Below are 26,892 nucleotides of genomic sequence, written 5' to 3'. Positions count from 1 at the left end.
GCTTCAGGAATAGACCTAATGCAGTCTCTTGTCAGAAAACATGGCCGCATTTACAATTTCTGGTCAGTTCAGGGCATTTTTTTCTCGACAGACAACTGAGTTATTGTGTCATTTTGTCATGATGGGTGACTCAAGGTATACACTCCCCCACCCGCGCCCAAAGGTGTCACATGTGCAACTATGGCCGCAGCCCTGCGCGTAACCCTCAGACACACCTGCAGTTTCGAAGCCACGCCCATACCTGCGAGAACCAGGAAATCAGATTTTTTTTGGACCTGACGAAAAAATAACCAAATTTCGCCCTGTAAAGCTCGCGTCCTCTGCCTTATTCATATTCACGTCGATTTTATTATTAGGCTACACACAGCTGACATAAAAAGGAGGAAACACCCAGAGGTTTCACCTGGTAAGTTGCTACCGTCTGTCAAAAATGTCGACACTTTTCGGTTTGTAGCACGCGATGCCGTATAAGGACATTCACCGTTGGCTACAGACGTCTGCTTTGTTTGAAGGCTTGAATTAAAACAGTCCAGTAAACAAACATGTACCTCTTGTCTATAAAGGCGGGTATACCCAAGAAAAATAGCCTGTCTGTGCTTTTATCTGCTGGTTTTTACTTGTTAACAAAACGCTAAACGTGACCTACATTCAGTTCAGGCCTCAGTGTTTCTGTTGCTGGGTCTCTGCATTCTTGGTGCTTTTATGTACTAGCTGTTGTATTTTACGTAGTTACCACTTAAACAGGCAACCTATCTTAAAAAATATATATGGTTGGAGCACTGTCAGATCATCAGTGACTAAGATATTATGAAAGTTGTTCAGCCATTACTGAAATTAAATGTATAAGCCAACAGGTGCTTCACTTAGCCTACTAATCTAATAATAGACTATTGTATCAGCAAGTAGGCACAGATTACATTTGAAGATTAATTTCCCCCCAAAAATGCTTAAGTTCATCATAAACTATCTCTAAAATATGGAGGATCAAGTGTGTAAATGTCATTTTGTCAGCCTTTAAGCACTCCACCGCCCTTTGAGAAATGACATATCCGTTGTCTTAAATTAATGCTGTCAATCAATCGATCACCTTTTCCAAAAACAGAGGTTAGGGCATGTTATTCTTCCGTCACAGTTAATCCATATTTATTTACAAAACAGCCTGCATGCAATTTGGAAATGGTGTGTTGACTTGACAGAGCAGTGGGCAGAGTGGAATAATGGGATTTCCAATCAGGGTCAAACCATTAAAGGATTCATGGGTCCAATATAACTGGGAAGTAAAATTAATGATTATCAATATGAAGGGGGGAGCAGTCCTGGGAGTGTTTTGGGCCTAATTCAAGAAACATAGGTGATGAGAAGTGCTCACCAGATTACCCCAATCATACACTTCCTCTCATCTATCCCCATTCCGTCAAACATCCAAACCAGGTTTCTGGGTCGGCTCTCATTCTAGTTTAATAGCACATTGGATTGTCGCATCATATCCTGTGTGTACATAAGTGCTCATTATATGTTTTTTTGGTGATCACATCAAATATAAACATCTTCCTGGAAGATTTCAATGAAATGTGGCTTTCGAAAAGGCCAATAATATTGGTTGAGGTGATTTATATTAAGTATGAAGTTAGCCTCTGATAAGGCTGAAGCATTCTGAACACTTTCATGTTACACTTGTATAAAATGATATTTTAAAAAAAAATCTGTTGTAATGTAGGTCTGGTGTAGTCTATGTCTATGGTAAATAATGAACTACAAGTGACAAAATATTAAATTGTATGTTAAGTTAATTAGTGCATTGTCCCAGGAATACTTGCTAAAGACTAGTAAATGGATAAATTGCTATAAATTGTTAGTTTATATGATATGCTAAGCTTATAGTGCAGTTTGATATGCAATGCTGGGTTCTGATAATGTGATACTGAAGAAATAAGAAGTGAAGATAAAATTAAAACAAAGTTGCCTATGATGTAGCTACAATACATCAGAGAAACACTCAAATACAGCCAAATATAGATAGAAAATATAAAGATAATGTAGGCCTAATCCTCTGATGTTCCTGAGAGCTTAACCAAAAAACTATGGTATGTTCCAAAAGAACATGAATTAAATGTTTTATTTTTTTAATTAACCATGTTCAGACATCAGTATGAATCATAATCATGTGGTTGGGATTTAGCTGGGAGGGACAGACCGGCGTTCAGTGGGAAAGTTGAGCAGAGGTCTGCTGTCTGTGATTGGCTGAATCCTGAGCTCACCCGTTTTTACTGTTGCATCTCCTGAAAAACAGCAGGAGGGAGCACAACCTTTTGTTTCATATTACATTTTAATAGGGCTTTGTGAAATTTAGTAGTGCTTTGTGGGTTTTGTTTATCCAATTGTAGTCATCACACATCAAATTATGGCAAATAACTAATTCTTATTTTATTGTGACTTTTCCAGATCACAATATATTGTTTGACGATCCAGACTATATGTATGGAAGGCGTGTGCACACGCTCTCTCTCTCTCTCTCTCTCTCTCTCTCTCCCTCTCTCTCTCCCTCCCTGTCTTCCCACTACTCTCTTGCTCTCACTTACACACATCAGCACACACAACGCAGATTTGTGAGTGGCATGTGTCCCTCCATCTGGGTAGCACATGCATTGCATATGGACATTGCATAATGTCCTTAAGCAGAAAGTAATGCAGCTCTACTACGGTAGTGCGACACGTGGGGGAAAGTGACAAGGAGCAGAGAAACAAACTGCTTATGTAAACGCATTAAGACGACCAAACAAGGGACAACAACTCCTGCAGTCGCTCACTCTAGTTTGTTATTTTGTGAAAACGCCAGTGTCAAAGGAATTAGCTGTGTTATTTGTTTCTTCTTCATTTTCCTTTCGTTTTCCTGCCATCACTCTGCGTCCCACCTGATAATACAAAATCTAAATCTCCTGTTTGTAAAAAAAAAAAAAAAAAAAAGTGAAAGCCCTAGGCAAGTTTAATGCAATTCAGACTTGTAAATTCAGATAGCATGCTTCTGATTCAAAGTGTTTGTTGGACTGAGTCGAACAGACTTTGTTGCAGGCAACCGATGAGTTGTAAGATGGAGAGCTGATACACTTCGGTGTGAACATAATATCAATATGTAGGCTAATAAGTATTCCTGCCCTATTATTAGCTATCACTTTTTACCATTTTGGGTTTGCTGTGGAAAGTAGGATATAATACATAGTTGATAACTTGAAAATGGGATTGAAGTAATATTTTGACATAAAACATAGTGGTATTTTCCTTACTGGTTTCTTCTGAATCATCTTTATAGGCTTATTTTAAAACTATGTTATTACACAATGGGAGACACATGCAGGTACAAAAATGTTTGGTATCCGAGGGAGGCAGGGGTGATTTTAGCGCCAGAACACTCTCTCAGACATATTACTACTTTTAGTTTTATTTCTACTTGTGGTTATTTGGGCTTTTATATTTTGTTTTATTTTTAATTGAACAATTGTATTATAATTGCCATTTGTTTGACTGCAATATGCGAATTTAGTATTTATACAATACATGCAATCAGTGAGTGAAACAGTGAGATTGAGAAGTGTCTGTTTAGTCACCTAAGACGAGAAATACTAAATGACACAAGGAAATTTGTCATCACTGCTTAATCGAATGGGAGGCAGCATAATAACATGGTTACATTACAGTAGTATAACAGTGAAGTGTATTCCTTCAGTATTCCGCTTTACTAGGGCTATTTAAAGTGTTTGAAACTATATTGAAAGGAAATATACAGTTAAACCAGACTTTAAAAATGATGGTGTAACTGGTCTATCACAATCACGATCAAAATAAATGCTGTATGGTATATCGTTCATATTATGTAGTCCTGGTCCGGTTTAGGGAGACAAAAACAGTTACAGGCCGACCACTTATGTGTTGCGGACACCCACACTCATCTAGCATCAAGGTGTTCTTGTGTACCTTTTTGTGTGTGTGTGTGTGCACGAGCCTGTGTGCGTCTGTGTGTGTGCTTGTTTCCATCCATATACACAACCTCCACTGGATGGCTGAGTATTGGATGGATGAGTGTGTTTTGTGAGAATATTATAAGGTGTCGGATTGTGATAAAACCGCCTGTGAATGTCATGCTGCTGGGTGAATGATGCAAGCTTAGCGGTTCGGTTTCCTCAGTGCTTTCAACCCATCTGAGGCTCCTAATCTCGGCTCCTCTGCTCTCTGCGACAAAGACGACAGACAAGGCGAAGTTACAGAGCCTCTCTTCTCCTCCTGTGTTGTTGTTACCTAACATTTTATAAATAGAGTGTCTTGCCTGCTGTGCTTCTGGTTTTTTGGTCCCTTGGAAGTGCTGAGGGATTTCTGCTGCCCTGCTCTCTGGCAGTGAAATCTGCAGCTCTCATGGCACAACCATCCAGAGCCGTAATCCAGACGTCCAAGCTGCTGGAATATAATTCCTGTCCGGAGTTTGCATTGGTTGGCAGCTCATCAAGGGACCACAGAGATTATTTATTTATTTCGCTCCTCACGGGACATGGCAGCGTGCTGTCAGCTGGTGACTCGGAATGACAAGATAGACATTTATTCTGTGTGCGGGGGTCGTACGAGTGTGTAAAGTCGAGTAGTGCGCTCGCCGTCAGGGGACGCCGTTGGGGGTGGGTTGGCTCTGCTGGAGGTGTGTGTGTGAGGGTGAGGGTGAAGAAGATGGGTCGGTCTGGGTGTAAATGGCGAGAAGACTAAGCCTGGATGGGGGATTATAGGAGAAGGGGGCGGGGAGCATACATGATCTGTCAGGGCTTAGTACCACAATTATCCCAGTGGCTGCAGCAGCAGCAGTGGTGGCAGAGGCAGCGTTTTCATTAGTGTAATGTCCAGAGAATCTCCAGAATTATGTAAGAGTGACGTGCTGTCATCCCCTCAAGGCCCGCCCACTGCCTGGCGGTAACGTGGCCGTTGTTTTCCTTTTCCCTCCCTCCCTCAGAAAGCCAAAAGGACATCTGTCAGAGTCGGCAGCGGTCGGGGACGGGACTTGTAGTGCCGCGCCACGGGGGAACTCGGCATACTAGCTAGTGGGCGCCGGAGCTGCGGCTTTGTTGGGTGGAGCGGGTTGACGCCAGAGTGCAGTGAGGTGGCAGAGTAAGCCGCTCTGAGGGACTAGTTTCTTAGTCTGGGTGATGCAGAATGAGATGGGAACTGGGCGATTAAGGCGTAGCAGTGGGAGAGGGTGTGTGGAGCCTGAGTCGAGCAACCTGAAGGTTTGAAGGTTGTTTCTGGTCTCGGTGATGCGCTTCAAGATGGGGAGAGAGTGATGATAGCAGTGGTTAGTGGGGTGGAGTCTGTGTAATGCTGTTGTGAGAGGAAAACTAGCGGAAGCGGTCTTGAAGAAGATGAAGTTTAAGAAGTTCATCACTATCATGCAGGCGGCTATGGGGGTCGTACCCCTGAACAAACGGGAGCTTCTACCACCCGGAAGGAAACTGTGGAGGCCTCCAGGGTGAGTTAGATGACTGTGTGTGTGTGTGTGTGTGTGTGTGTGTGTGTGTGTGTGTGTGTGTGTGTGTGTGTGTGTGTGTGTTTGTACAATCGTAAAAACTAAGAAGAGTGAATCTGTGGCTTTCTCACTGGCTGGACATTAGACAGCGAGGGTGCGTGGGCCCCAAAAAATTTGCACAAAGACTAGACAGATAAGACTCACAAACGGCAAGAAAAAACTCCTCAAGCCGAGCTGTCCTCATGCAAAAATAGGCTATTTATCTATTTATTTATTTATTGATCTATATATCATCTGACAGAGCAAAGTGCACAAGTGTCTAAGTGGTGCAAAGTGTTTTTAAGTTGCCCCATTATCAGTGCAAATGATATCTGGACAGCTCAGCTTGAGGAATATTTTGTTCCTGTTTGTGAGTCTTTGTGTGTATTTGGACAATAGGCATTAGCCTGACATGAACTAAAGCTTAATGCCAGCCTGTATAACGTGTTGGGCAGTAGTGATGTTGTTCAACTACTAGTTAAAGTAGTTGAACCACATCAGCAGTTGTTTGGTTTTAATTAAACTATATTCAATCTGACTAGTGTTTTCAATAATTAGGTGTGTAGTTTAGGGAGTTCACAAGGTGTATTTTTCTTTCTGAAGTTCTAAAGGATACAAAACTGAATATGTGACATGCTGTAACATGTTTGCATTTGGATTGTTTATAAGCACTGACACGGTATCTGACATTCAGTGTTGGCAGTAGGCCTACTTAATCACCAGTTTAACTACATTTTGCAATAGTTAAGTTTTAGTTTGACTTAATTGAAAACGTGGTTGTTTTTTTAAAGTAGACATATGGGTTAATGAGGTCACTACAAAGGTTTCCTTAAACTTCTTGCAAGGTTACAAAAAGTAACAGTATGTCAGTGGTTTAAAATGTATTTGTATCTGTATTTATAGTCAGTGGAGTGAAATCTGTGACTCTATGTATAGCTCAGAAGATAACCTCGTAATTCTCCCTTCTATCTCTACATTTTTCATTTCACATCTCTCATTTTTGTCTCATATTCTCCACTCAACTTTCAGGGTAGTATTCTACTTTTGTGTAAATCATTGCCCCCATTCTTTCATGAGGGCTTTTAAAAACGGACACTTGTGTTCCCCTTTGTTTTCAGTCAGTCTCAGTCACTTTCACATTGAGCTGGGGCCGTTTCAGAGCCATCCAGGCCAAACCTCCCACTGCTGCTCCTGAACACAATGCTAAACTCAAGTTATTAGTAGTTACAGTGTACAATGATATCTGATACATGGTGGCATTGTGCCTGCATGACATTTGAGACTCAGATATGATAATTTTTCACCTTGTAGCTGGCATGCAGTTGAACTTGCATTCAAGTGGTGTTGGTTAGATGAACTAAATCAGAACTTAAAACAGACAGAGAGGGACAAAGGAAGAATGAGCTGCAAGACATAAAACACATAAAACATATAAAACACAAGGTGGGACATAGGATAGAAGCAAATAAAATGCCATAAAACGAAATAAAATACCACAAATAAAATAAAACAGTATTAAAAACAACCACTACATATTGCACACTCACTTGAATCTGACAATGTGATCTTTTAGTGTTGTTAAAATATAATTTATCCTCCCTCATTGCGTATTAGTTGTTTGGTAAAGTACATTTTCAGAGTTATCTTGAAAGTATTATGTGTATTGCATATATGCTTACAGCCAGGTGATTAGAGCTCTAGTCTTAATCTTTTCTTTTATGTCAATGTAATTGGCGATTGCTTCAGTTGCCACTCGGCACCACCACTTGTCGAGTCCCAGGAGCATTTTCAGTTTACTCCTGCATGTTCCTTCCAAAATTTTATCACTGACTGTCAGTGTCTCCCGAACACACATCAGACACATGCAAATCAGTAACGTATTTCAGACCAGTTTCTCCCACACTGCCCATATGCGTCCGTGTGTAATACGTGAAAGCCAGCATGTCTAATCATGTACAGGAAATCTCCTTTCTGTACTCCCGGCACAAAGCCCCAGTGTGTGTATGCAGTTGGATGATTTGAATGTACCAAAACCTCATTTCTGAATCACTGCCATGATGTTGAGAAAAAAGACGTTTTAGCTCCGCAGAGAACACCACATGTTCAAACATGTTGTTAGCGATCAGGTCAGAGATGCTGCACTTTGAGTGAGACTGCAGATTATAGTATTATAGTAGGTAGTATCAGTGTGAGCCTGATTTCCTTGGGTGACCCGCCATCATTCAGAGCTATACACTGGTGGCTTAATTCTTTAAAACACTTGGCTTATTTTATGTGCCATTTATAGTCTGCAGTTTGGCCCTACTTTCCTCATCTGACCCAGACCTTGCATTATGCAGAGTTAGGCAACGCACTGGCAGCTTAATTCTTGGAAACGTTTGGTTTATATTCCATCAGTGACCAGGGCTTTGGTTGTCATTCTGACTCCCCCCATTAAGGGAGATGGTTTGTAATCTGTAATTGCTCTGTGAAAGAGATGGGACAGATATGCACTTCTGTACCGGTTCTCAAACGTATGTGAGCTTAAAGCAAAAATACACCCTAAAGCAGCATTTGCGTTCTCTGTCGCTGTTGTCGGGTAAAAACCTTGTATCTCGAAAATATCAGCTTTTCTAAGAACTAAGAAAAACAGGCTTGCTTTTAGTTTGACAGCCATGCATTTTTCAGTTTATTTAATTGATTTTGAACAGGATTCATAAACCCAAGGGTGGTAGAATTTTCTCAACCCATAGAGGAGCTTGTAACCATTCAATTGAAGTTAAAACATGAAAATCAGATTGGAGTTACCAGGTTTTTACCCGACAGCAGTGCTATGTTACTTGTGTGATCTCGAGCAATTCATTGGTAAACATTTTTGTGAAGAACTCTCTGCAGGACAAAGAGTCTAATGTGTGATGTGTTCAGGAAACAAAATCTGATGCTGGCACATTGAGGCTGGGTTTGTGGACTATTTATTTCATTGTGTCCCTTCACAGTTCTGAACCACTAACAACTTGTATGTATGTACATCCATTATCCTGACCAGTGTGCAGACATCCACACCCTGGATTGATGCTCCCTTAGTCTGTGTGAATACCCTTACAAAAAATTCATATGTGAAAACCCACATGTGAATTCAAAGCACATGCGCTTTTTGGACACAGGTTGGTTTTCATATGTGAATGGGTTTTTTTCATGTTGTATAACTAGATGTCAGAATATAACATATAACATTTTTTAGAAGTGAAAATTTCAATTAATTGGTGAAAAGTGTTTTTTTCCACGTGAACATTTTTTCATGTTCTCACCTGCCATTACATCTGACAATATTTGTTTGAGAACCACAGACTGTAGGTGAAAACTTCACATGTTAAATTACAACTCATAGGTGAAATGAAATTCACATGGGAAAATGGGAAATTTCACTTGTTCACATATGAAAACCAACATGTGTCCAGAAAGCAGTTTTGAATTCACATGTGGGTTTTCACATGTGACTTTTTTTTTGGTAAGGGAATTTATTCAGTAACATTTCAGCCTCAACTGGTCTTTGTTGGCATACAGTCATGAGTTCACTCACAGTGTCTTTTACCATCTACAAAGCCTCAATTTTCGAAATTCAAAATAACATAAAGTAGTTTTTATTAGCTGATCAGTGCAGGACCAGCTTTTATTTATTGCGTTGCTATGGTAACCAACTACGCAAACCCTTTTGAGTCATATAGCTAGAAACATGCTTCTTTGTGATTTTGCCAATACTTGGGGGCACAAAAGTCACAGCATTCATAAGCCATCATGACAGTTCAAAACTAACACTTATTTTTCTTCAAAGACAATGTCAAGTGCATCATATTGTCCAACAGCTGTTATTTAGCTGTCGAGTAATGCTCAATACTAATACTAATACAATACTAATGCAAAAAAACAAAACGCACTGTCTTTCAGTTTCTGTCAGCTTCAGACCTCATGTCCTCATATTTGTATAAATGGTTTATTTTTACTTGGACAGATACAACCACAAGAGCATGTTACTATAGCAACAACAGCCCTTTGTATCTATCACAGTCTTTTTAGCTAATACTGCCAAGTTTCCATTACCTCTTTCTTGGAGCAGGCTAGTACACACGCACACATTTTTGAAATATTGACATTGGGTAACTTTTTCCCAAATGGTCGAGTTTTGGAATAAAGCCCATAATGTTTTTGCACTGTGTCTGATGGTGCACGTGTGCAGGATAATGTTTGTTTGTTGGTGTCGGGTGTTGCGAGTGTGTTTAATGGGGGCGAGCAGCAGGCCAGACACTGTTTTGTGTTTTCTAGCACACACTGAATCACTGAAACACAAACACTCTGCTTGAACTTTGACCATTTTCACACTCTTTTGTTTACTGCTCATTATGTAGGAATTTTAGGTTCCATCTGACATATTGGTCAAAAATGAATCATTAATACAATGTAGCTCTGTAAATAGGCCTTTAGATGTGGCTTAAGTTAGATTTTTTTAAATGTTCAAGTGGGTAAAAGATGCAAATTGGAAAGGTTATATTAGTTTCAAATCTACATGTATCTTTGCACACATCTATGCGCAATATCTCAAAACTACTCTGCACACACTTGCCTATATTCATGTCACTTTGTCACACAGCTCTCTCTTGTAAAAGATGTACAGGTGGTCTTAAAAAAGTGCCTAAACACAGTTTTCAGCCACTCTCAGCACAGTATACAATTTTGAAAAGATGTGAAAAAGTGGGGTCGAGAGCGAATAGGTGTGTGTGATAACAGATCAAAAAACAAAGATGTTCCTATCTGATGAAGAGCATGGGAGCTCGAAACATCACTAGTTGGTAATAAATACACATGAGGGAGCACTGCCTCTATTTCGCCTCTAGTTTTCTGGCATCAACACTGTCTGGCACTCAACACTGGGATGTGCCTTTTTCTACTGCTGTGATAACGGATCACCCATCTCTACTTGGGGGCGGTAACAATTTTCTGATTGCAAAGCATTTGACGCTGCCAAAGGCAAAATACCTGCCCTGATAACACTGACGGAGGTGTGGACAGACGTTTCAGCCCAGAGAGAGAAGTGTAACAACATTTTTCTGCCCTTTGAAGCGGATTCATTCGAAAAATTTTGAAATCCGTCCCACAATCCTTGCTGCATCATCTCTCTCTGTTGCTCTCTGCAAAAACTGTAATGCAGAAAAAGGAGGCAATTAATGCTATTCACTATATAGAAGCCATGAATGAATTTAAAATGTATTAAGTGTACAGTTGATAAGAGGGTTGTCAGATGTGTTTAGGGCTACAACTAATGATTATTGCCATTATCGATGAATCTATTATTTTTTCGATTAATCATTTAGTCTATAAAATGTCAAAAGTAATGACAAATGCCAGTTCCAAGAACCCAAAGTGATTCTTAAAGTTTCTTGAAAATGAAACGGAGAAAAGCAGTAAATCTTTTTACTTTTTGTGAAGCATTTGTGAAACTGTAACCAACTATTTTTACTTGATAAATGACTAAAATGATTGATTATCAAAATTATAATCGATTAATTTTCTGTTGATCGACTAATTGATTGATCGACTAATCGTTTCAGCACTAGATGTGTTCACAATGAGTTGGTGAGTCAAAGGATAGCAGTCTGAGATCTTCAGTCCGGGCTCTTCTGGCCTTCCTGAAGTCGAGGCTAAAGACTAAAAAAAATTATATTATTTTCACTTGGTAATGACATTTTAAAATTGTTGTTTACGTTCTTGCAAGCCAATGCCATTGCTGGAAAGATTTGTGGCTCAGAAATAAACATAATTCTGACACTTTGTTGTCACTGAACTTTTATTTATTACATTGTATCGTGGTTGTATCGAATCGTGAACCCTGTATCATGTATCGAATCATATTGTGAGAAAAGAATATCGTCCCATCCCTAATTCTTTGTTGTATGCACTTGTTTTATCCTTGTATCATTCTGTAACATTGTTTGTTATGTCACGTCTGGCATTATCTTATTGACTTTGTTTTATCATTGTGTGTATCTCACTTCATAGTTCGTAGTTAAAAGTGTTTCCTCTCTCTTCGTAGGGACCAGCCTGGCACTGACCAGTCCAGCACTGACCTGTTGAAGTCCAGTCACTCCTGGGACAAGTTCTGCTGGACGAGAGAAGCCCAGTACTTGTGTCTTCGCCGTCTCTCTTCACGCAGCTACTCTGCTATTATGATGGTATGTACAGTTTACACTGCGTTTGAATGTTGACTCTGTGTGTGTAGAGTGATATGAAGTCCATATTATGTCTCGCACTCGCTCTTTGCACTGTATGTTGGGTTCATGTTGTCCTTTTAGCGTGAGTTTCAGTATGTCGGCTGCTGTAAAACCCGTCTTTTCCTTAAACACAACATTTGAGACCCAAATATGAGAATTTTTCACCTTGTTGCTTGGATGTAGTTGAACTGAAATTCAAGTGGTGCTAGTTAGATGATCCACATGACCTTTAGGGTAGGTAAAATATAATTTACCTTCTCTCATTTGTGAATTAGTAGTTTGGTATTAACATGTCTGCACTGATTTCACAAGACAAATTCCTGTGTATTTATTGTACTCAACAACTGATTCTGACTCTGATCCAAACCCCTCAGAAAGGGACAGTGAAATGTTCAGCGCAGTGAAATGTATTTAAATTCTAAAGATTATTTAATACACACATATAGTATTCTGAATTACTGTGAGGCTGTTAAAATGCTTAAAACCTGTAATTTCTTGTTACATTTCCACACTATCTGTTCATGTTTGCCTCTAGCAATGCCTATTGCTGTTGTCATGAGAAAACCTCATAACTGCAGTTTTGGTAAATTTTCATGTTTTAACTCTAGCTGAAGGATTACATGGTTCTCTATGGGTTGAGAAAATGTCCCTCTTATGGATAAACTCAAAACTACACTGTGGTCAATCTGAAAACAAGGCTGCTTGTCAAGTTGACATTGGAGATACGAGGTTTCCATAGCAACGCTGTGTGTCCCAGGCTCTTGTCCTCTTTGCCTTATTTGAATACTACTACGGTTTGCTGACCCACTCTTGCACTGACCCCTCCTGCATCCAGTATTATTAACCAGAAAGAAACGTCACGCCGCGGAGGCGTCATTGTTTTTACCACTTGGTCGCACAACTTATTCAGGCCAGTGAGGCTGTTTTGCATCAGAATGGCCATAACATTGTTAAGAGACTTGAGTGAACTTGGAAGGGTTTCATTCAAAAACATTATACATTCATTTTGGGAAAAGAAAATTGCCTCCTGAAAATTAATTCATCCTCAATGTGTTCCTTTATACCAGCAGCCAGTTTTTTGGTGAAAGAGTCAGATCTTTTTGTAAATGTTGGATATTGGTGTCAATGTTAGTTGCAGGTCTACATGCTGTTAGGGTTTTGCAGTTTTACAGCATTTTAGGGTTAGCTGGCTTGCTGCTTTGTCGGGTGTTGATCAGCATCAAGCCATGAGCCTTGGCTTGAATGGATAGCATTGCACACACACACATACAACAACACACACACAAAAACATACAATAGGTTATTGTGCGACATCCTAGTCTAGTTTTTCCAGACCTTTGCTTCAGCCGGTTTTTCAAACTCTTCCCCCTATAGCCTACTAGAGGGGGGAGGGGGGGGGGGGTGAAGAATAATAGGCTACGTTTCACATATGGGCAGCTTCTGAATATGTTTAAAGATATATTTCAAAATATGCACACAAAAAAAAAAGTGTTTTGGACATGCAAAATGTATTTGGGACACAAAGAGATTTTCTTGTTATGCTGTCAAAGACAAAGTTGCATGGTGAAACTGAAAAATAAGACAAATCAAAGTTTATCTCTTGCCCTGACGAAAGTATTATTACACCAGAGGATAATATATTGTTTTATGGGTTTAAGTTTTTGGTGGTATGGCATCTAAACCCCAGTCAGGACCTTGAATGTTTAAAAACACACAAAAAAGTAGTTACTGCTGTTTGACTCCGTAAGTATCCAAAAGTCATTTTGACCACTAAAAACATATTTTGAATCAATGCCATCTGACCGTACAAATACATTTTAAAACCATATCTCTAAAGTATATGCTGAAGTACATTTCAGATGTGTGTTTTTGCAGTAGGCTATGTGCTGTCTGGGAGCCTCACAGCAGGCTCCTTAAAAATCAATGCGAATTTGGACGGATCCATCTCAACGATATTAGACGAGCGGACACGATCCACACATGCTTTAAAAAACACTGGAATTATGGGATTTTTACTATCGGTGTGCAGCTAACTCGTTTTTTATTGAATCCCTCAGTTCTTTTCATACTTATAAAAGGTTGGTTTAGTTGATAATATTTATCAGAATTACAATAAAGTTGAAGGAGACCCCCGCTTTGATTTGGTATAATCTAAACCCAGGGGGAACTAGGCGCTAATTTTTGCTGTAGTAACCTAATCTTAATGTTTTTGTGAGTAAAGTGTGAAATATTACGCGATGTAGGCGAGTAGACTTTTTAGCCTATCAATATATCGATTTTTTCTGTCTTAAGAGTTACATCTGATTGGGAAATATTTGATAGTTTTTTTAATCTTTAGTTCAAGTCCAGTTCAAAGTGCATGATGCCCGTCAACGGAGGGGGGCTGCTCTCTCTCAGCAGATATGCGACTCAGTATTTTCATGTAAGTATATGCTATATGAGCCGGGATACTAGGAAATATCGATAACTGCAAAAAATCGATCGATCCAAGTATAGATCTGATGTAGTTGTAGGTGTTTTCTGTGCGTGTAGGGTGTTTATTTCTAGGAGAAAAAAATCATACTTTGTTCATCACGAGTTCCTCATGAATCCCTGCCTGTTGCATCCTGCACCTGCTGCTATAGAAATATATTCAGAGTCTATTAACTTGCTCTTGGCTGGTTTTATTTTGTAACTACTACGAATACATGGATTATCCTGATATTTGATCGATTTGGTCTTATATCTTATATATTGGCTGTCGTATTGGCCTGTAACTGCAACAAAACAACATTATTGCCTGCTGAAGCTCACTTAAAAGTCTGTTTTTTTTCTCATGTATCAACAAGTTAAGGTGCTGTAGCCCACAAAGTCTGTTATTGTGTTCCTATATTTTCTTTATACTGGTGTGCAGTTACATTTCGTGTGCCTTATGGTGTAATGTGGCCTGTTCGCCAATAGGGGGCAGACTAGTACAACGTTTTCCTCTGCAGACAGCAACGATATCAACACACATTCAAACCCCTTGTGAAGGATTCTGGGATAGTTTTGGGATGAAAACACAATCAAATTTTTTTTTCTATCAGCTGTATTTTCCTTGGTAAAGGGAGTTAGTATTTTTTCCCTCACTCTGGATCCAAAACAGAAGAACAGACCCCCTGAAAATGTAGAGAATTGTAGACAGTGATCCTCATCACAGGAACAAGTTGACTTTTAGATTTGTTTTATATTATAAGAGAAAGGCAGGCGTTATTACTGTCTGGGGATGGGGAATAACTGTGAAACTTGCAGGTATTCAAACCATAAATTCCTCCATTGCAGTTTCCTAGTGTCTTTTTTTGTGTGTGTGATCAGTTGAAGCTGCAGGTGGAAATGTGTCTTGTTGTAAAAACAAAACAGCACTGCTGCTGCTGGTAGAGATTTGTCCTGCTGTTGACATTTTGGCAGAGTGGAGAGACACGTGGCATGAATAGAGCTGGGCAGTGATTCAATATTATTGTTTATCATGTTTCAATAGAATCATATTGTGATGTTGAGTTGCTATGATACACGATTCTGTTGTGAAAATTACTGATAGAAAGCAAATACTGATTCAAATCTCTCACAAAATGAGATCTGAAACAAATTGGGGGAATATTATTTGAAAAGCTTGCTGTTCAATATGATGAGTTTTTATATGTTGGCAATTATCATTATACTGTATATCAATATCAAAATAGTTTCTTATGCTTATTGTGATATTAATTTTGGGGGATTGAACCTTTGACCTTCTGGTTACAGGGACAGTATCAGCATTGGTCTGAAATTGTGAATTGTGAAAAAGTGAAACTAAGTGACTTTTCTGGGTTCCCTTCTAGTGACCCCACTTTGAGCAGCGCTGTTCAGCACACTGCAGTTTAACATTGTGTGCGGTTTCATGTTGAACTGATATGTTTACAGTATGTGTATGTCTTAAGTTGAGAGCTGTAATGAAGTTTTGTGTCCTAAACTTCCCAGGACTACTTCAGGAAGTAGTCAAAGATTGTTTGTTGCCGTCAGGAACGGGTCTACTGGTTTATCTGTCATGTGCTGCATGTTCCACCGTTTTTAGTGAACAAGGTTTTGACTTTTGAGAGTAAAGAGGAACAGACTGTGAAATTTAACAGTTGTGTTATATGCTCTTCCCATCATCTAGGACAGCCTAATCAATATTTGTGAACAGGAACAATTCTCTTCCAAAGCCAGAAACCAGAGAACTAAAACCCAAACAAGAGATCCCATCAGGCATAAAGTCAGCAGCTGTTACATAGACGAGTGCTTCTCAACCTTTTTGGCTCGTTACTCCTTAAAACGATGCGATGCGGTCACAGGCTGCGTAATATGCAGAGTGGTGAACAGTTCAACCAAAGAATGATTCTCCCTTTTTTTTTCAGGTTGTTTCATTTTATTAACAGAGGAGGCGTAAAAGCTGAAAACTATTCAGTATTTTACAAGAACAAAGCAAAAAATTATAGAAAAATCTGAAAAATAGACATAATACATTTGTATAGTAGAAATGTGTATTTTTTCCTATCTCATAAATCAATTCACGACCCCCCCAAAATTATCTTGCAAACACCCGGAGGGTCCAGACCCCCAGTTTGAGAACCACTGACATAGACAACAAATAAAGAGACTGATTGGGTTTTTCATGCCCATGAGAAGCTTTATTCTAATTTAGGCTTCCGACTTTAAGTAAAAAAAAATGCACCCATACATTTTAGGTTTCTGGCTTTGGAAAAGAGTTGCTAATTTTCATAAAAAGTAATCTGACTGTCCTAGACCAAAGGAATAACATATTAGATTTCTTAACATTAGCGGTCTTCTCCTTTTTAAATAATTAGTTTTCTAAGCCACATCCTGCGAGGATGACCCAGAATTTCAACTTCCATTCTCATCAGTGGAAAGTGTGTTTGTGTTTCGTTATGTAATAGCCCACACTCAGGAGACCAGGACTTAGCCAGCAGGCTGCCGGCGAGCAACCACTACAATCACATCACATTGTACAATAAGACCGTCTGATTAACTGGTCTGGCTTCGCCTGAAGCCTTTCTGATAGGAATGGAGACGAAACAGAAAGAAGCTGAAACGTCCCACACAGCCACCAGAAGCCTGGTGGAGTCTTAAAAAAACAAAAAAAAGCTGCTGGTTAATGAAGTGTTGTGCCTTTGATTTAGGGGTAAGGTCATAGGTGTGGCTTTGGAGACAGAGAGAAATGTCCCACTTAACATTAGGCAAAAGATGAATTGTCCCCCTCCACTTTTTTGCCTTAGACGCATGCTGTAGTTTTACTCGCTCTGCGTTCTCAGAAGCATCTCAGAGTTGAAAACAGAATAAGAAAATATAGCCGCAAGCGGCGTTTGCGGGGTCCGAGCACAATTTGATAAGACAGACAGATAGACAAAACATTACAGAAGGTAGAAAGACACACAAAAACTGACATGTTGTGAAGATCGGACATGCAGTCTAGCACCGGCTTTTGTGTTTTGTGACTTCTGTCAAGTTAATCTTTTCATTGCAACCACATTGCTGGAGTTGTTCACAACGGCCAAACTTTCTATTATTTGTCCTTGATGACTAATGACTTTGGAAAGGACAAGTCTGGATTTGAACACACAACCTTCCACATGAAAGGCTGATGCTTTACCTACTGAGCGAAAGGACTGTTATAGGTTTAGTGAGGAGAAACTAACTAAAGGGAGAAGTAGTGTGATACTGCAGCCTATGATTGACAGAGCTAATCACTGTATAGAACATTGTAGTGCTCTCCATTAACGAATAAAACAATAGTAAGTCACATGGGTCAGAAAACTGCACTGCTCTCTGTGGGTTGAAACGTCTGGCCACACCCCAATCAGTGATGCCAATCAGATATTTTGCCATTGACAGATGATGTCAAACACCTGCTTTGAGTTTTCTGCACTGTGTGATTTAGTGATGATTTACTTTTTATGAAACTTCAAAATGGTCACAGTTCATCAGGGGCTTGAACTCACAACCTTCTGGTCCAAAGACCTGAGCTTAACCACTCTGCCAACTTCCACTTTGGTGTGTGTCACAATTGGGAAACAAAACAAAGGGACAAGTGATTGGTCATAGGTGCTAGTCCAAACCATATTGAAAGCTTCAGAAAGAATATTATAACTGTACTAGCACGCCACATTAATCAATTTACACATGGCTTTACAGACATCGTCTTGAGAGTCTAGACATCATTTGTATTTAGTTTGATGAAGATTGATCAACTATCTTGAACATATCACATTGTCAATTGATCAAACTATCTACTGTGCGCTCAGTTTTCAAGATATCATTATAATTTTTGGGCTGTTTACTAATTAAGGTATGACGATTTCAAAAATCACGTTTTTTCCCTGTAACATACGGTTTAGGAGGACAACACTGTGGGATCACAGTCAGTTTTTGCTATAAACAGAGGGGGGCGACTTCAGAATTGGGGGTAGGTACCAGTGTATGAAAGATTTATCTCACTTCAGCCGACATGTCCTGAAAATTTCTGCTCTCTAGGACATACGGCTGATTTTTAATGAATTTTTGAAGTTGTGACTTTAATACCAATGAAGATTTGGTTATTATGCAATAAGCCACGCCCCCTTTCAGCAATAATGACCAAATTTCATGGATCGACTTAACACATCTAGGACATCATCCTAGAACATGTGTAAACATTTTCATAAAAATCTATGCAGCCAATTATGAGATATGAACTTTTTGCATTTGTAGCGCCCACTAGTGGTACAGCTCAAAATGCTTTTGTTGGTGTGTTCACGCAACACTTCCCAATAAGTTTTTTAATTTTTGGCGTGATTAGATGAATGGTTAATGAGTTATGGCCAATTTAGTGTTATGGCGTGTTTCGTTAAAAGTTTATTGGTCGATAAAAGCCAAACCATTTGACCTATCAATAACCTTTATACAACTTTGAAAGAGGACGGTCCCAAGATTCTCCACACCAAGTTTCATGTGAATTGGATGAATGGCCTAGGAGGAGTTGCGAAAAAATTATTTCTTAAATAATTAAAAATGGCGGCTGTGCAATATGGTGCACATTGAAAGTGATTGGATTGGGTTGGACTTGGCACATTCCAAAGAATCTAGGAACATAAGAATGTTCAGTCTACGACACACGGTTCAGAAGTTATTGGCCAAAACGTAAAGTTGCTTGTTATAGCGCCACCATCTGGCCAATGTGCATGGGCTGCCTTGCCTGAGTAGTGGTGGGCCATAGGAGCCCACCTGCCAAATATGGCTGCTGTAGGACTTACAGTTTCTGAGCTGCAGATACTTTTAGCGGAGAAAAAGAAAGAAAGAAAGAAAGAAAGAAACAAAGACAGAAGCAGAATAATTCCAGCAAATACAACAGGGTTCCAGCACTACGTACTTGGACCCCTAATAAGAAAGAAGCGCTTCTTGGATCTGAGGTAGTAGAGGAAATCAAAAACAGGTGCTCTATGGTTGGCGGATACAACGATGTCTAAAAAAAGACTAGAGATATTCCTTGCTAGTAATGTAAGACACATATGAGGGAGTAAAAGGATGGATTCCCCCAAAAAACCCACGGCACTCTGTCTGCAGGTACAAAAATGTAAAAGGCCTTGGCTACATAATAAAAACAGCGACCAATGCAAATCAACTATACATATGAGTTTTACCGAGCCACATTGGCTTCAGTCACAAGAAAATAGAGCAGTTCCCTTTGTCATTTGAATCTCCTTTTAATGCCTTTTTAAAAGCATTTTTACAAACAAATTAGACTGCCACGTTTCATATTTTGATTAACATTTGCCCTTCAGGTCAGTGGTTCAATTTAGCGACGTCTTACTCTGTTTCACATTGACCAACAATTCTCACTCTCCCATACCTGCAGATTTTTCTCATGTAAGTTTATATAGTTTATTTCGATCTTGCTGATGAAATGAGGGAAAATGGAGTTGTATTTAGGCTACTACTAGTACACCCATAGTATGTCAGTGTGATTTGTAGCGTGCCCCCCCCCTCCAAAGCTGAAACTAAACCTACGCCCTTGGGTAGAGTCCTATACATATTACATTTTATATATGCCATATAGTGGCCGCGTTCAGCCAAATCACCCTGCAGTGTCATGAGTGTACATCTCTCTGTATGGGTGTCCCTAGAGGGAATTGAACCCCCAATCTCGGCAGTGTTATTTCCAAGCTTCACACGTTGAGACACACTGGACGATGGATCGGGGAAAAAACTGAATCAGCTTTAACATCCTGCCCTAAAATCCCATGATCCATTTTCAGAAGCCAGTCTTCATTGGATTTTCTGTTTCTAAGAGCTGACAGTGCAGTACAGTGGGAGTTCATATTGCATCATGTAATGGCAATTCTTCAATGGTTACTATTTCAGTGTATGGATTTGTGTGGGTGTGTGTGAGTGTGCGTTTCTGTCTTATATGTCTGTCTGAATACTTTGAGAAATCAGATGAGTCCAAGTCAGATTTGCTTAAAAGAGCTACCTATATTATACTATATTGCCAATTGCACTTAAAAATATCAACTTAAAGCTGCACTAGGCAACTTCACACGCCATGCTCATGTTTCCCAACCCAGCCAGTCTATGGTTGCTTTACACCAAAGGATACCAAAGGGACGAGAGAGGAAAAAGATCTAGCCTAACATTGCAGAGTTCAGTTTTCTGTGGACAGAGCGCTGCTCACTGCTGTTAGGAGAAACTTTACATTTAATCTTAAGTGTTGATTTGTCACTTCCCATGGGCGGAGACGTGTCCATACCCAACACCTGCATTTAATCTGGGTAAATGGGGCAAATTTACATGGGTATCATTTAGAAGAGATGGGACACTCTTCTCTGTTGCAGCTCAACTTTGTGATTTACTTGATAAGACGGTGTATTTATGTATTACATAAAACTCTTGTATAGTGTAGCTTTAATATCCTCACTCCTTAATCCCAAGTGAAGGCGAACACAGACCGGGTCAACGCTGGGGCCAGGCATTGTTCGCAGTTTTCCATACTGGTTTTCAGCACCGGTTCTGACCTGTTTTGAGCAAAATATTGCTTTTTGATTATCCTTAGTCTCTTCTCCCTTTCTGCATTGCACCTAGTCATATCAGTACATTTATGCAAACTGTTTATCCCAAGGTTATAAATTATAATGTAATAATGTATTAGCCGTATGCTCCAGACACAGCAAGGGCATTATTTTTTTATGATCTTGTTCAGGAGCAGCTCCAGGCACATGATGGTAGAGCCAACACTGCAGAAAACAGTATTCATCTCAACAAGTCATTTAATCTTCTATGTTAAGACCTTTTTTGTTAAACGGTTGTAAATAATTTAGCTTGATCAAATAGTGTAATTTCACCAATCTTCAAATATATGGCAATATAGTGAACCAAGGCGAATCATTCCCCCTGTTTAAAGATTTTTTTTTTTCACTTAGAAAATTGGGTTTTAAAACGAAAATACAAGATCAAAGATGGACTTATTTTAATGCCAGTGCCGGCCACAGAGCCTCATCAGAAACCCCCTCCATGCTCTCTGCACTGTGTAGTTTCCTTTTGTCCAATTTTAATTTTCGCAGCCTGGCTGCGTATCGGCTCTTTCCAGTCTCTCTGCCACCGCTGGTCATCTGGTTTCCCTCACAGGCCAGAAGACCAAAAAAGTGGGTTATGATGGGTTTGCTGCACGAGTCGTGCCCCCGTTTCACTAAGCCTGGGCCTGAGATGACAGCGGCACAGAGATTTCACTTTCCACTTTAGTTACCAAAATAATTTAAAAGTTAAAACCCCATCCAGTGTGCTGCTGTCAGTAACCCACCCACGCTCAAACCTGCACTGTGTGTTCTGCAGATGTGTAAACAATCTGTGAAACTTGGGGAAGTGTGTCATTCATTGCAGTGTGCATGAATGCATCAGTGTATCTAGCACAAAAAGTGTTTTGTCCTCAAACGTGTGCCCTTTGTTGTTGTGTTTGTGGATGTTGCCGCATGAACACTTGTGTATTTAATCAACATGTGCACGCGCCTGTGCAGGAGTTAGTGCGTCTGTATGTTTACACTGTCTGCAGACGGTGGGATTTGCGCTGAATGTAGGCCAGCAGAATCCCTCTTACGTCAAAGGCAGGCAGGCAGGCAGACAGATGCGGGGAGAGTTGGTGGTGGTTCTGCTGCTGTGGCCATGGAGGAGGCTGTGGCGCATCTCAGTTCGCCAGAGCAACACCGGCGGTAAAGAGGGAGAGAGACGCAAATAGGGAAAGACACACACACACACACCACAACGCCAAGGGATGAAGACCGTACTCAGCCTGCACAGGAAATGGGCCCACGCGGTCAAGACGATCCGCATCCTCCAGGGACTCGTGAGTGAGATTCCACTTCCATTGGCTCAGATTTGACCGGAGATCTGTGGCTCGGCCAGGCAGCTGCACCAAGTGTTTCTGTAATGAGTCAAGTTGGAGAGTTTGGTTCTAAAATTAGGTTGAGAAACATGGCACAAACTCTTACGGAATGATTGGTAGCGTGGAATTAAAACAAATTATGGCGTTTTTAAAGGGCAGAAGTAGTTTGTTGACAAAATTATTACACTTCCAACTGGATGCTCTGTATTATTCAGACATTCAGGTAATGAAATAGGATTTTGGAAATTAACTTCTCAGTTGGTTTTAATGTGATGGAATATATTTGTGGGAAAAGTTAGTTTGGACTTGGTTGAGTTTTCCGTTTGTTGGTTGTTTGTGTTGATGATTGGTGAAGCTCGGACACTGACTGACCTCCATGTGTCGAACCTGCAGTTTAACAGGTTGTGCGTGAATGTTTATTTATATATTGGTTGCGTGATTTCTTGCAACAATTTGTCAGAGCAAGAGCTTACACCCCAGGTTTATTTGAAATATTTGGAATGAAAGCTGATGGATGTTCACACGTTTGCTTATCAATATTAATTAGTAAGAAGAAGAAGTTGCGTACTCAAACTTGTCATTGTTCTACATTCTGGACGCTTTAGGTTGTGTTATGACAGTGTAACGAACGGGCTTCATTGTTACATCATGTAGTACATTATTAATCTGTCCAGTGAAATGTAACCACCCATGGCTTTCCTTTCTCTCAACAGAACCCGATGATGGAGGAGACGGTGTGGGAGCAGTACACCGTCACCCTGCAGAGGGTGAGTCCAGCCGTCCTGCGGCTGAAACGCATCCCATCTCATTACATTTACATTATTTATGTTTCAGGCATAAAGCTCATGCTGTTATCCAGATTGACCCACAGTAGTGAGTGCATTTAAATTATTAGATCGCCACATTACAAGCAGCCAATAGGAAAGAGTGCAAGGATCACAGACTATAGATCTAACAGATATTCCCGTGCTCCCTGATAGAGAGATTATACAGAGGCGCTAGGTAAAGATATAAGAGACACGGCAAAAGGTAAAAAAAAAAGAAATCAGTATTGTATCGGTTTCAGTTGCAGCATTATAATTAACTGCTTCTTCTGAGTTTTTGAGCTCCCTGGACGGTGGAAAATTCAATTAGCAAGATAAACTAAATCAAGTTGTCTTTGCTTTTTTCAAATATCTGAAACAAATTAAACTGCTGCTTTGGCCAGTTACACCACATGAATTTGATGTATAGCGGTATCGCATCCACATCCACGCATCTTCACAACTTGGTTCAATTTGGATGCTTTTTACTCGCACCAGATTACAGCTGCATGCCTCCAGTCAAGAGAAGCGCACTACACACTGTTCATGTTAAACACATGTATAGCTGCGCAAGCAACGCATCTAGCTGAGCTTAGGCAATCATCATGATGATGAGCTCATTGTCTCGTGCTGTAGTTCAGTGAAGCCAGAAGTTAAAGTGATAAGCAGCTTTAGCGCTAAAAGGTCCTGTGATGCTGCAGGTCTGACTCAAACTTTCAACTTTCAACCCCACCACAGCCAGCTGTCATGCTCTGCTTTACACCTCATATATCTTTTTTTTTTCCTCTTTCTCTCGTTTTTTTTATCCGAGTTCTCTAAATACATTTCACTTAGTACCATCCTGCCTCTGTCCCCCGCCTCCCCACAACGCCTTTCATCCGCCTGACTTAGGGAAAGAGACACTCAGAAAAAGTCAATGCATAATGCTCTGCTCTCCTTAGACCACTACCGTGAAGGTTCCCTTGATCAAGGCACTTAATATTCAATTGTTCCAGTGAAGCAAGACCTTGTGCTGGGCAAATCTCAGGTCTGAATGTGTTAAACTGTTTGAATGTAAAGCAGAGTGGTGCCGAACAAGATTCTCAGCAAACTTTCCCTGGATAAGTAATGGTTTAAAAAGAAAGTCCATTTTTTTGCTCAGACGTTCCCAGAGACGGCATGCAGACAATCTGCGACACAGATCATCTTCTAGGTTGTGAGTGTAGTTTATCGCAATGTAGTGCATAAAATTCTTAATTCAACCATAAAATTCAAGACACGCACGAAATACACATTTTTTGGGCAGCTTAAAGCAGGTCTCAGATGACTGACTACCAATACACAGGATCTGATGTAACTGTCCTTGTGCAATTTTGGGTGAGTACGTGCATGTGGCAACATTCTTTGGACGTAAGAGGAAATGGGAACGGGTGAGGGCAGGTATGTCACTGAGTTATCAAGTGGGCAGTGTCCCATCACACACATCTCAATAAATTAAGCCTACAACACCTCCAAAACAGTAAGTTCTGGCATCCCAGAAACTACTTCTATATCTACACTATGTTTACATCTAATTCACAATATTACATCTAGCCTTGCTACTGGTCTTAACAATAGGATAGTGGGGCAGCTGACTTTGCAGGCTTGAGACTGATTGAAATGATGTTCTCCCAGTAATTTCAACTATTGGTCTGTCAATAATTTGATTCTACATTTGATATTTTAACAGTGCAAATAGGTCATCTCTCTTTCTCTCTTTTTTCTCTTTCTCTGTTTTTCATTTTATATACATACTGTATATGAGAGAGAGAAAGAGACTGACCGAGAGAAATCTGACTACTAACAGATCAATATGCATGTCTTTGCTGCGTATCTGTTATTCTGATGTCCCATCTTTGTGTGTCTCTTTTTCTAACACCACTTTCTCCCCCCCCCTCTCCCTCTATGGCCATCTGGTAGAGACAGAAAGGGAAATGGTGATTTTTTTTTTTTTTTTTTTTTCGTAGTACAGATGGAAGAGAGGGAGGGAGGGGATAAAGAGGGGGTCATCAAATCTCTAGTCTAATCTCATCTAGGCAAAGTGGAGCAGTGTCAGGTATAATAATTTAGAGGCAAAACCCATTCACAAGTGGAAAAAATCCTTAAAACTCCCTGTTCTTTAAACCTTGAATAAATAACACCATGGAAAAAGCACAAAGTATAAACTCACATACACAAACGCGCACACACACACACAAACACACACACACATGCTCGAGATGGTTATCAAGCTAAGGATTAACATCACAGAGTTAATCGCACACTGATACACGCAATGAAGTGACAGAAGATCTACACATAGGCGCTGAACTCTAAAGCTTTCACACATACTGTACATGGACCGCTGCACACAGACATGGCTCCAGTAAACACAACTTTAATCGGAAGCAGACTCAGAATCCCTTTAATCGCCATGTACAGTAAACATACAGGCATTGTAATACAGAACATACTGACACACACGACACGGGGATTACCGGACCTCACACACACATTACGTCGGGACACTGACGGACACACAATACACAGGAGACTCTGCATGATGTGTGTTTTCCTCTCCGCCACAGGATCCGAAGATGGGCTTCGGCATTGCGGTGTCAGGGGGGCGGGACAACCCAAACGAGGAAAGTGGGGAGATGTCCATCGTGGTGTCTGATGTTCTACAAGGAGGGCCTGCCGACGGCTTGTTGTTGTGCGTACTGTTGTGTTTTTAACAGAATATAAATCAGTGAAATCCACACAGTTTAATTGAAGCCAAACGGTTTGCTTCTGTGTTGCCACACACAACACAAAAACACAAAACACATGCACGCTGTGAAGCAGGTTAGTGTTGATAGTAAAGCAGTGTAGTGTTGTTAATCAAAACCACAGCACCACTATTCTGTCATAATATGTAGCACCTTTCTCAGCGTATATACTGTATATACACTACAAGTCAAAAGTTTGGACACACCTGATTGAATGTACTATTTTTTCCATTATCTTTAAGCCATTTTGATCTAAAAGCTTACGCTTAAATGTTTTAAATTTATTTCTTAGACAAATATAAATAGTGAAGTTGATGCCTATGTACGAATTTCTTTCCAAAGCCTTTGCCTTTCCATCAAGGCAAATGGTAGCTACTTTAAAGAATGTAAAATATAAGATAGTTTTGATTTGTTTAACACTTTTTTGGTCACTGCATAATTCCATTTGTGTTATTTCATAGTTTTGATGTCTTTACTATTATTCTAAAATGTGGAAAACAGTAAAAATATAGAAAAATGTGGTGTGTCCCAACTTTTGACTGATAGTGTATATATTTTTGAATGAAACTTTACACTTAGAGTACTGAGAATACCTAACATAACTAATTAAGTCCCTTACTTGGTTGTTACTGTGTTTATCTAATATTAGCTTGTGGTTGTGTTTAGTGAGAGTGACCGAGTGGTGCAGGTGAATGCCATCCCCATGGACGGAGTGGTGCACTCCTTCGCCGTCCAAACCCTCAGGAAGTGTGGCAAAGTAGCAAAAATTGTAAGTAAAGCATTTGGTTTGTTGTTTGAATCGTATTGGTATTTTGTTACTTAGTAAACAATGAAGATGTGTGGAAAGTTTGGTAAAATACTACACCAGCTTTTTGGGAAACTGTCCCGTTGGTCAACTTACCCTTTATGTGACGAGAGGATTGGCAGAAAAAGCCCCACCAACTCTATCTTCTTAAGACAATAACCAATGGTAACGTTCATCTTTATGCAGATGATACAGTTTTATATTGTTAAGAAAATTCCGTACAAATGATTTTTGAAAATGCAAAATGCCTTCAGTGCCCTACAAAAAACACATCTGTTCTCCAAAGCTCAAAACTTTTGAGCATTAGATTTGCACATTAGATTGTGCTCCTATTGAGAGTCC

At 40.0% G+C, this 26,892-nt stretch overlaps 1 protein-coding gene across 1 annotated transcript in view; it reads left to right on the top strand.

Moving 5' to 3' along the window:
• The first annotated feature begins 279 nt into the window (after positions 1-279).
• The window catches only part of tjp2a (tight junction protein 2a (zona occludens 2)), a 46,190-nt gene continuing 19,577 nt past the window's right edge, over positions 280-26,892 (top strand). The window contains exons 1-5 of the mRNA XM_071896091.2: positions 280-406; positions 11,598-11,736; positions 22,891-22,944; positions 25,566-25,690; positions 26,412-26,514. Of these exons, the coding sequence (XP_071752192.2) occupies positions 11,731-11,736; positions 22,891-22,944; positions 25,566-25,690; positions 26,412-26,514 (288 nt within the window). The 5' untranslated portion in view covers positions 280-406; positions 11,598-11,730. The remainder of the gene's footprint in view (positions 407-11,597; positions 11,737-22,890; positions 22,945-25,565; positions 25,691-26,411; positions 26,515-26,892) is intronic.

Source organism: Centroberyx gerrardi, chromosome 2 (assembly GCF_048128805.1).
Source record: "Centroberyx gerrardi isolate f3 chromosome 2, fCenGer3.hap1.cur.20231027, whole genome shotgun sequence".
Classification (NCBI taxonomy): domain Eukaryota; kingdom Metazoa; phylum Chordata; class Actinopteri; order Beryciformes; family Berycidae; genus Centroberyx; species Centroberyx gerrardi.
This window is presented reverse-complemented; position numbering and strand designations above follow the sequence as displayed.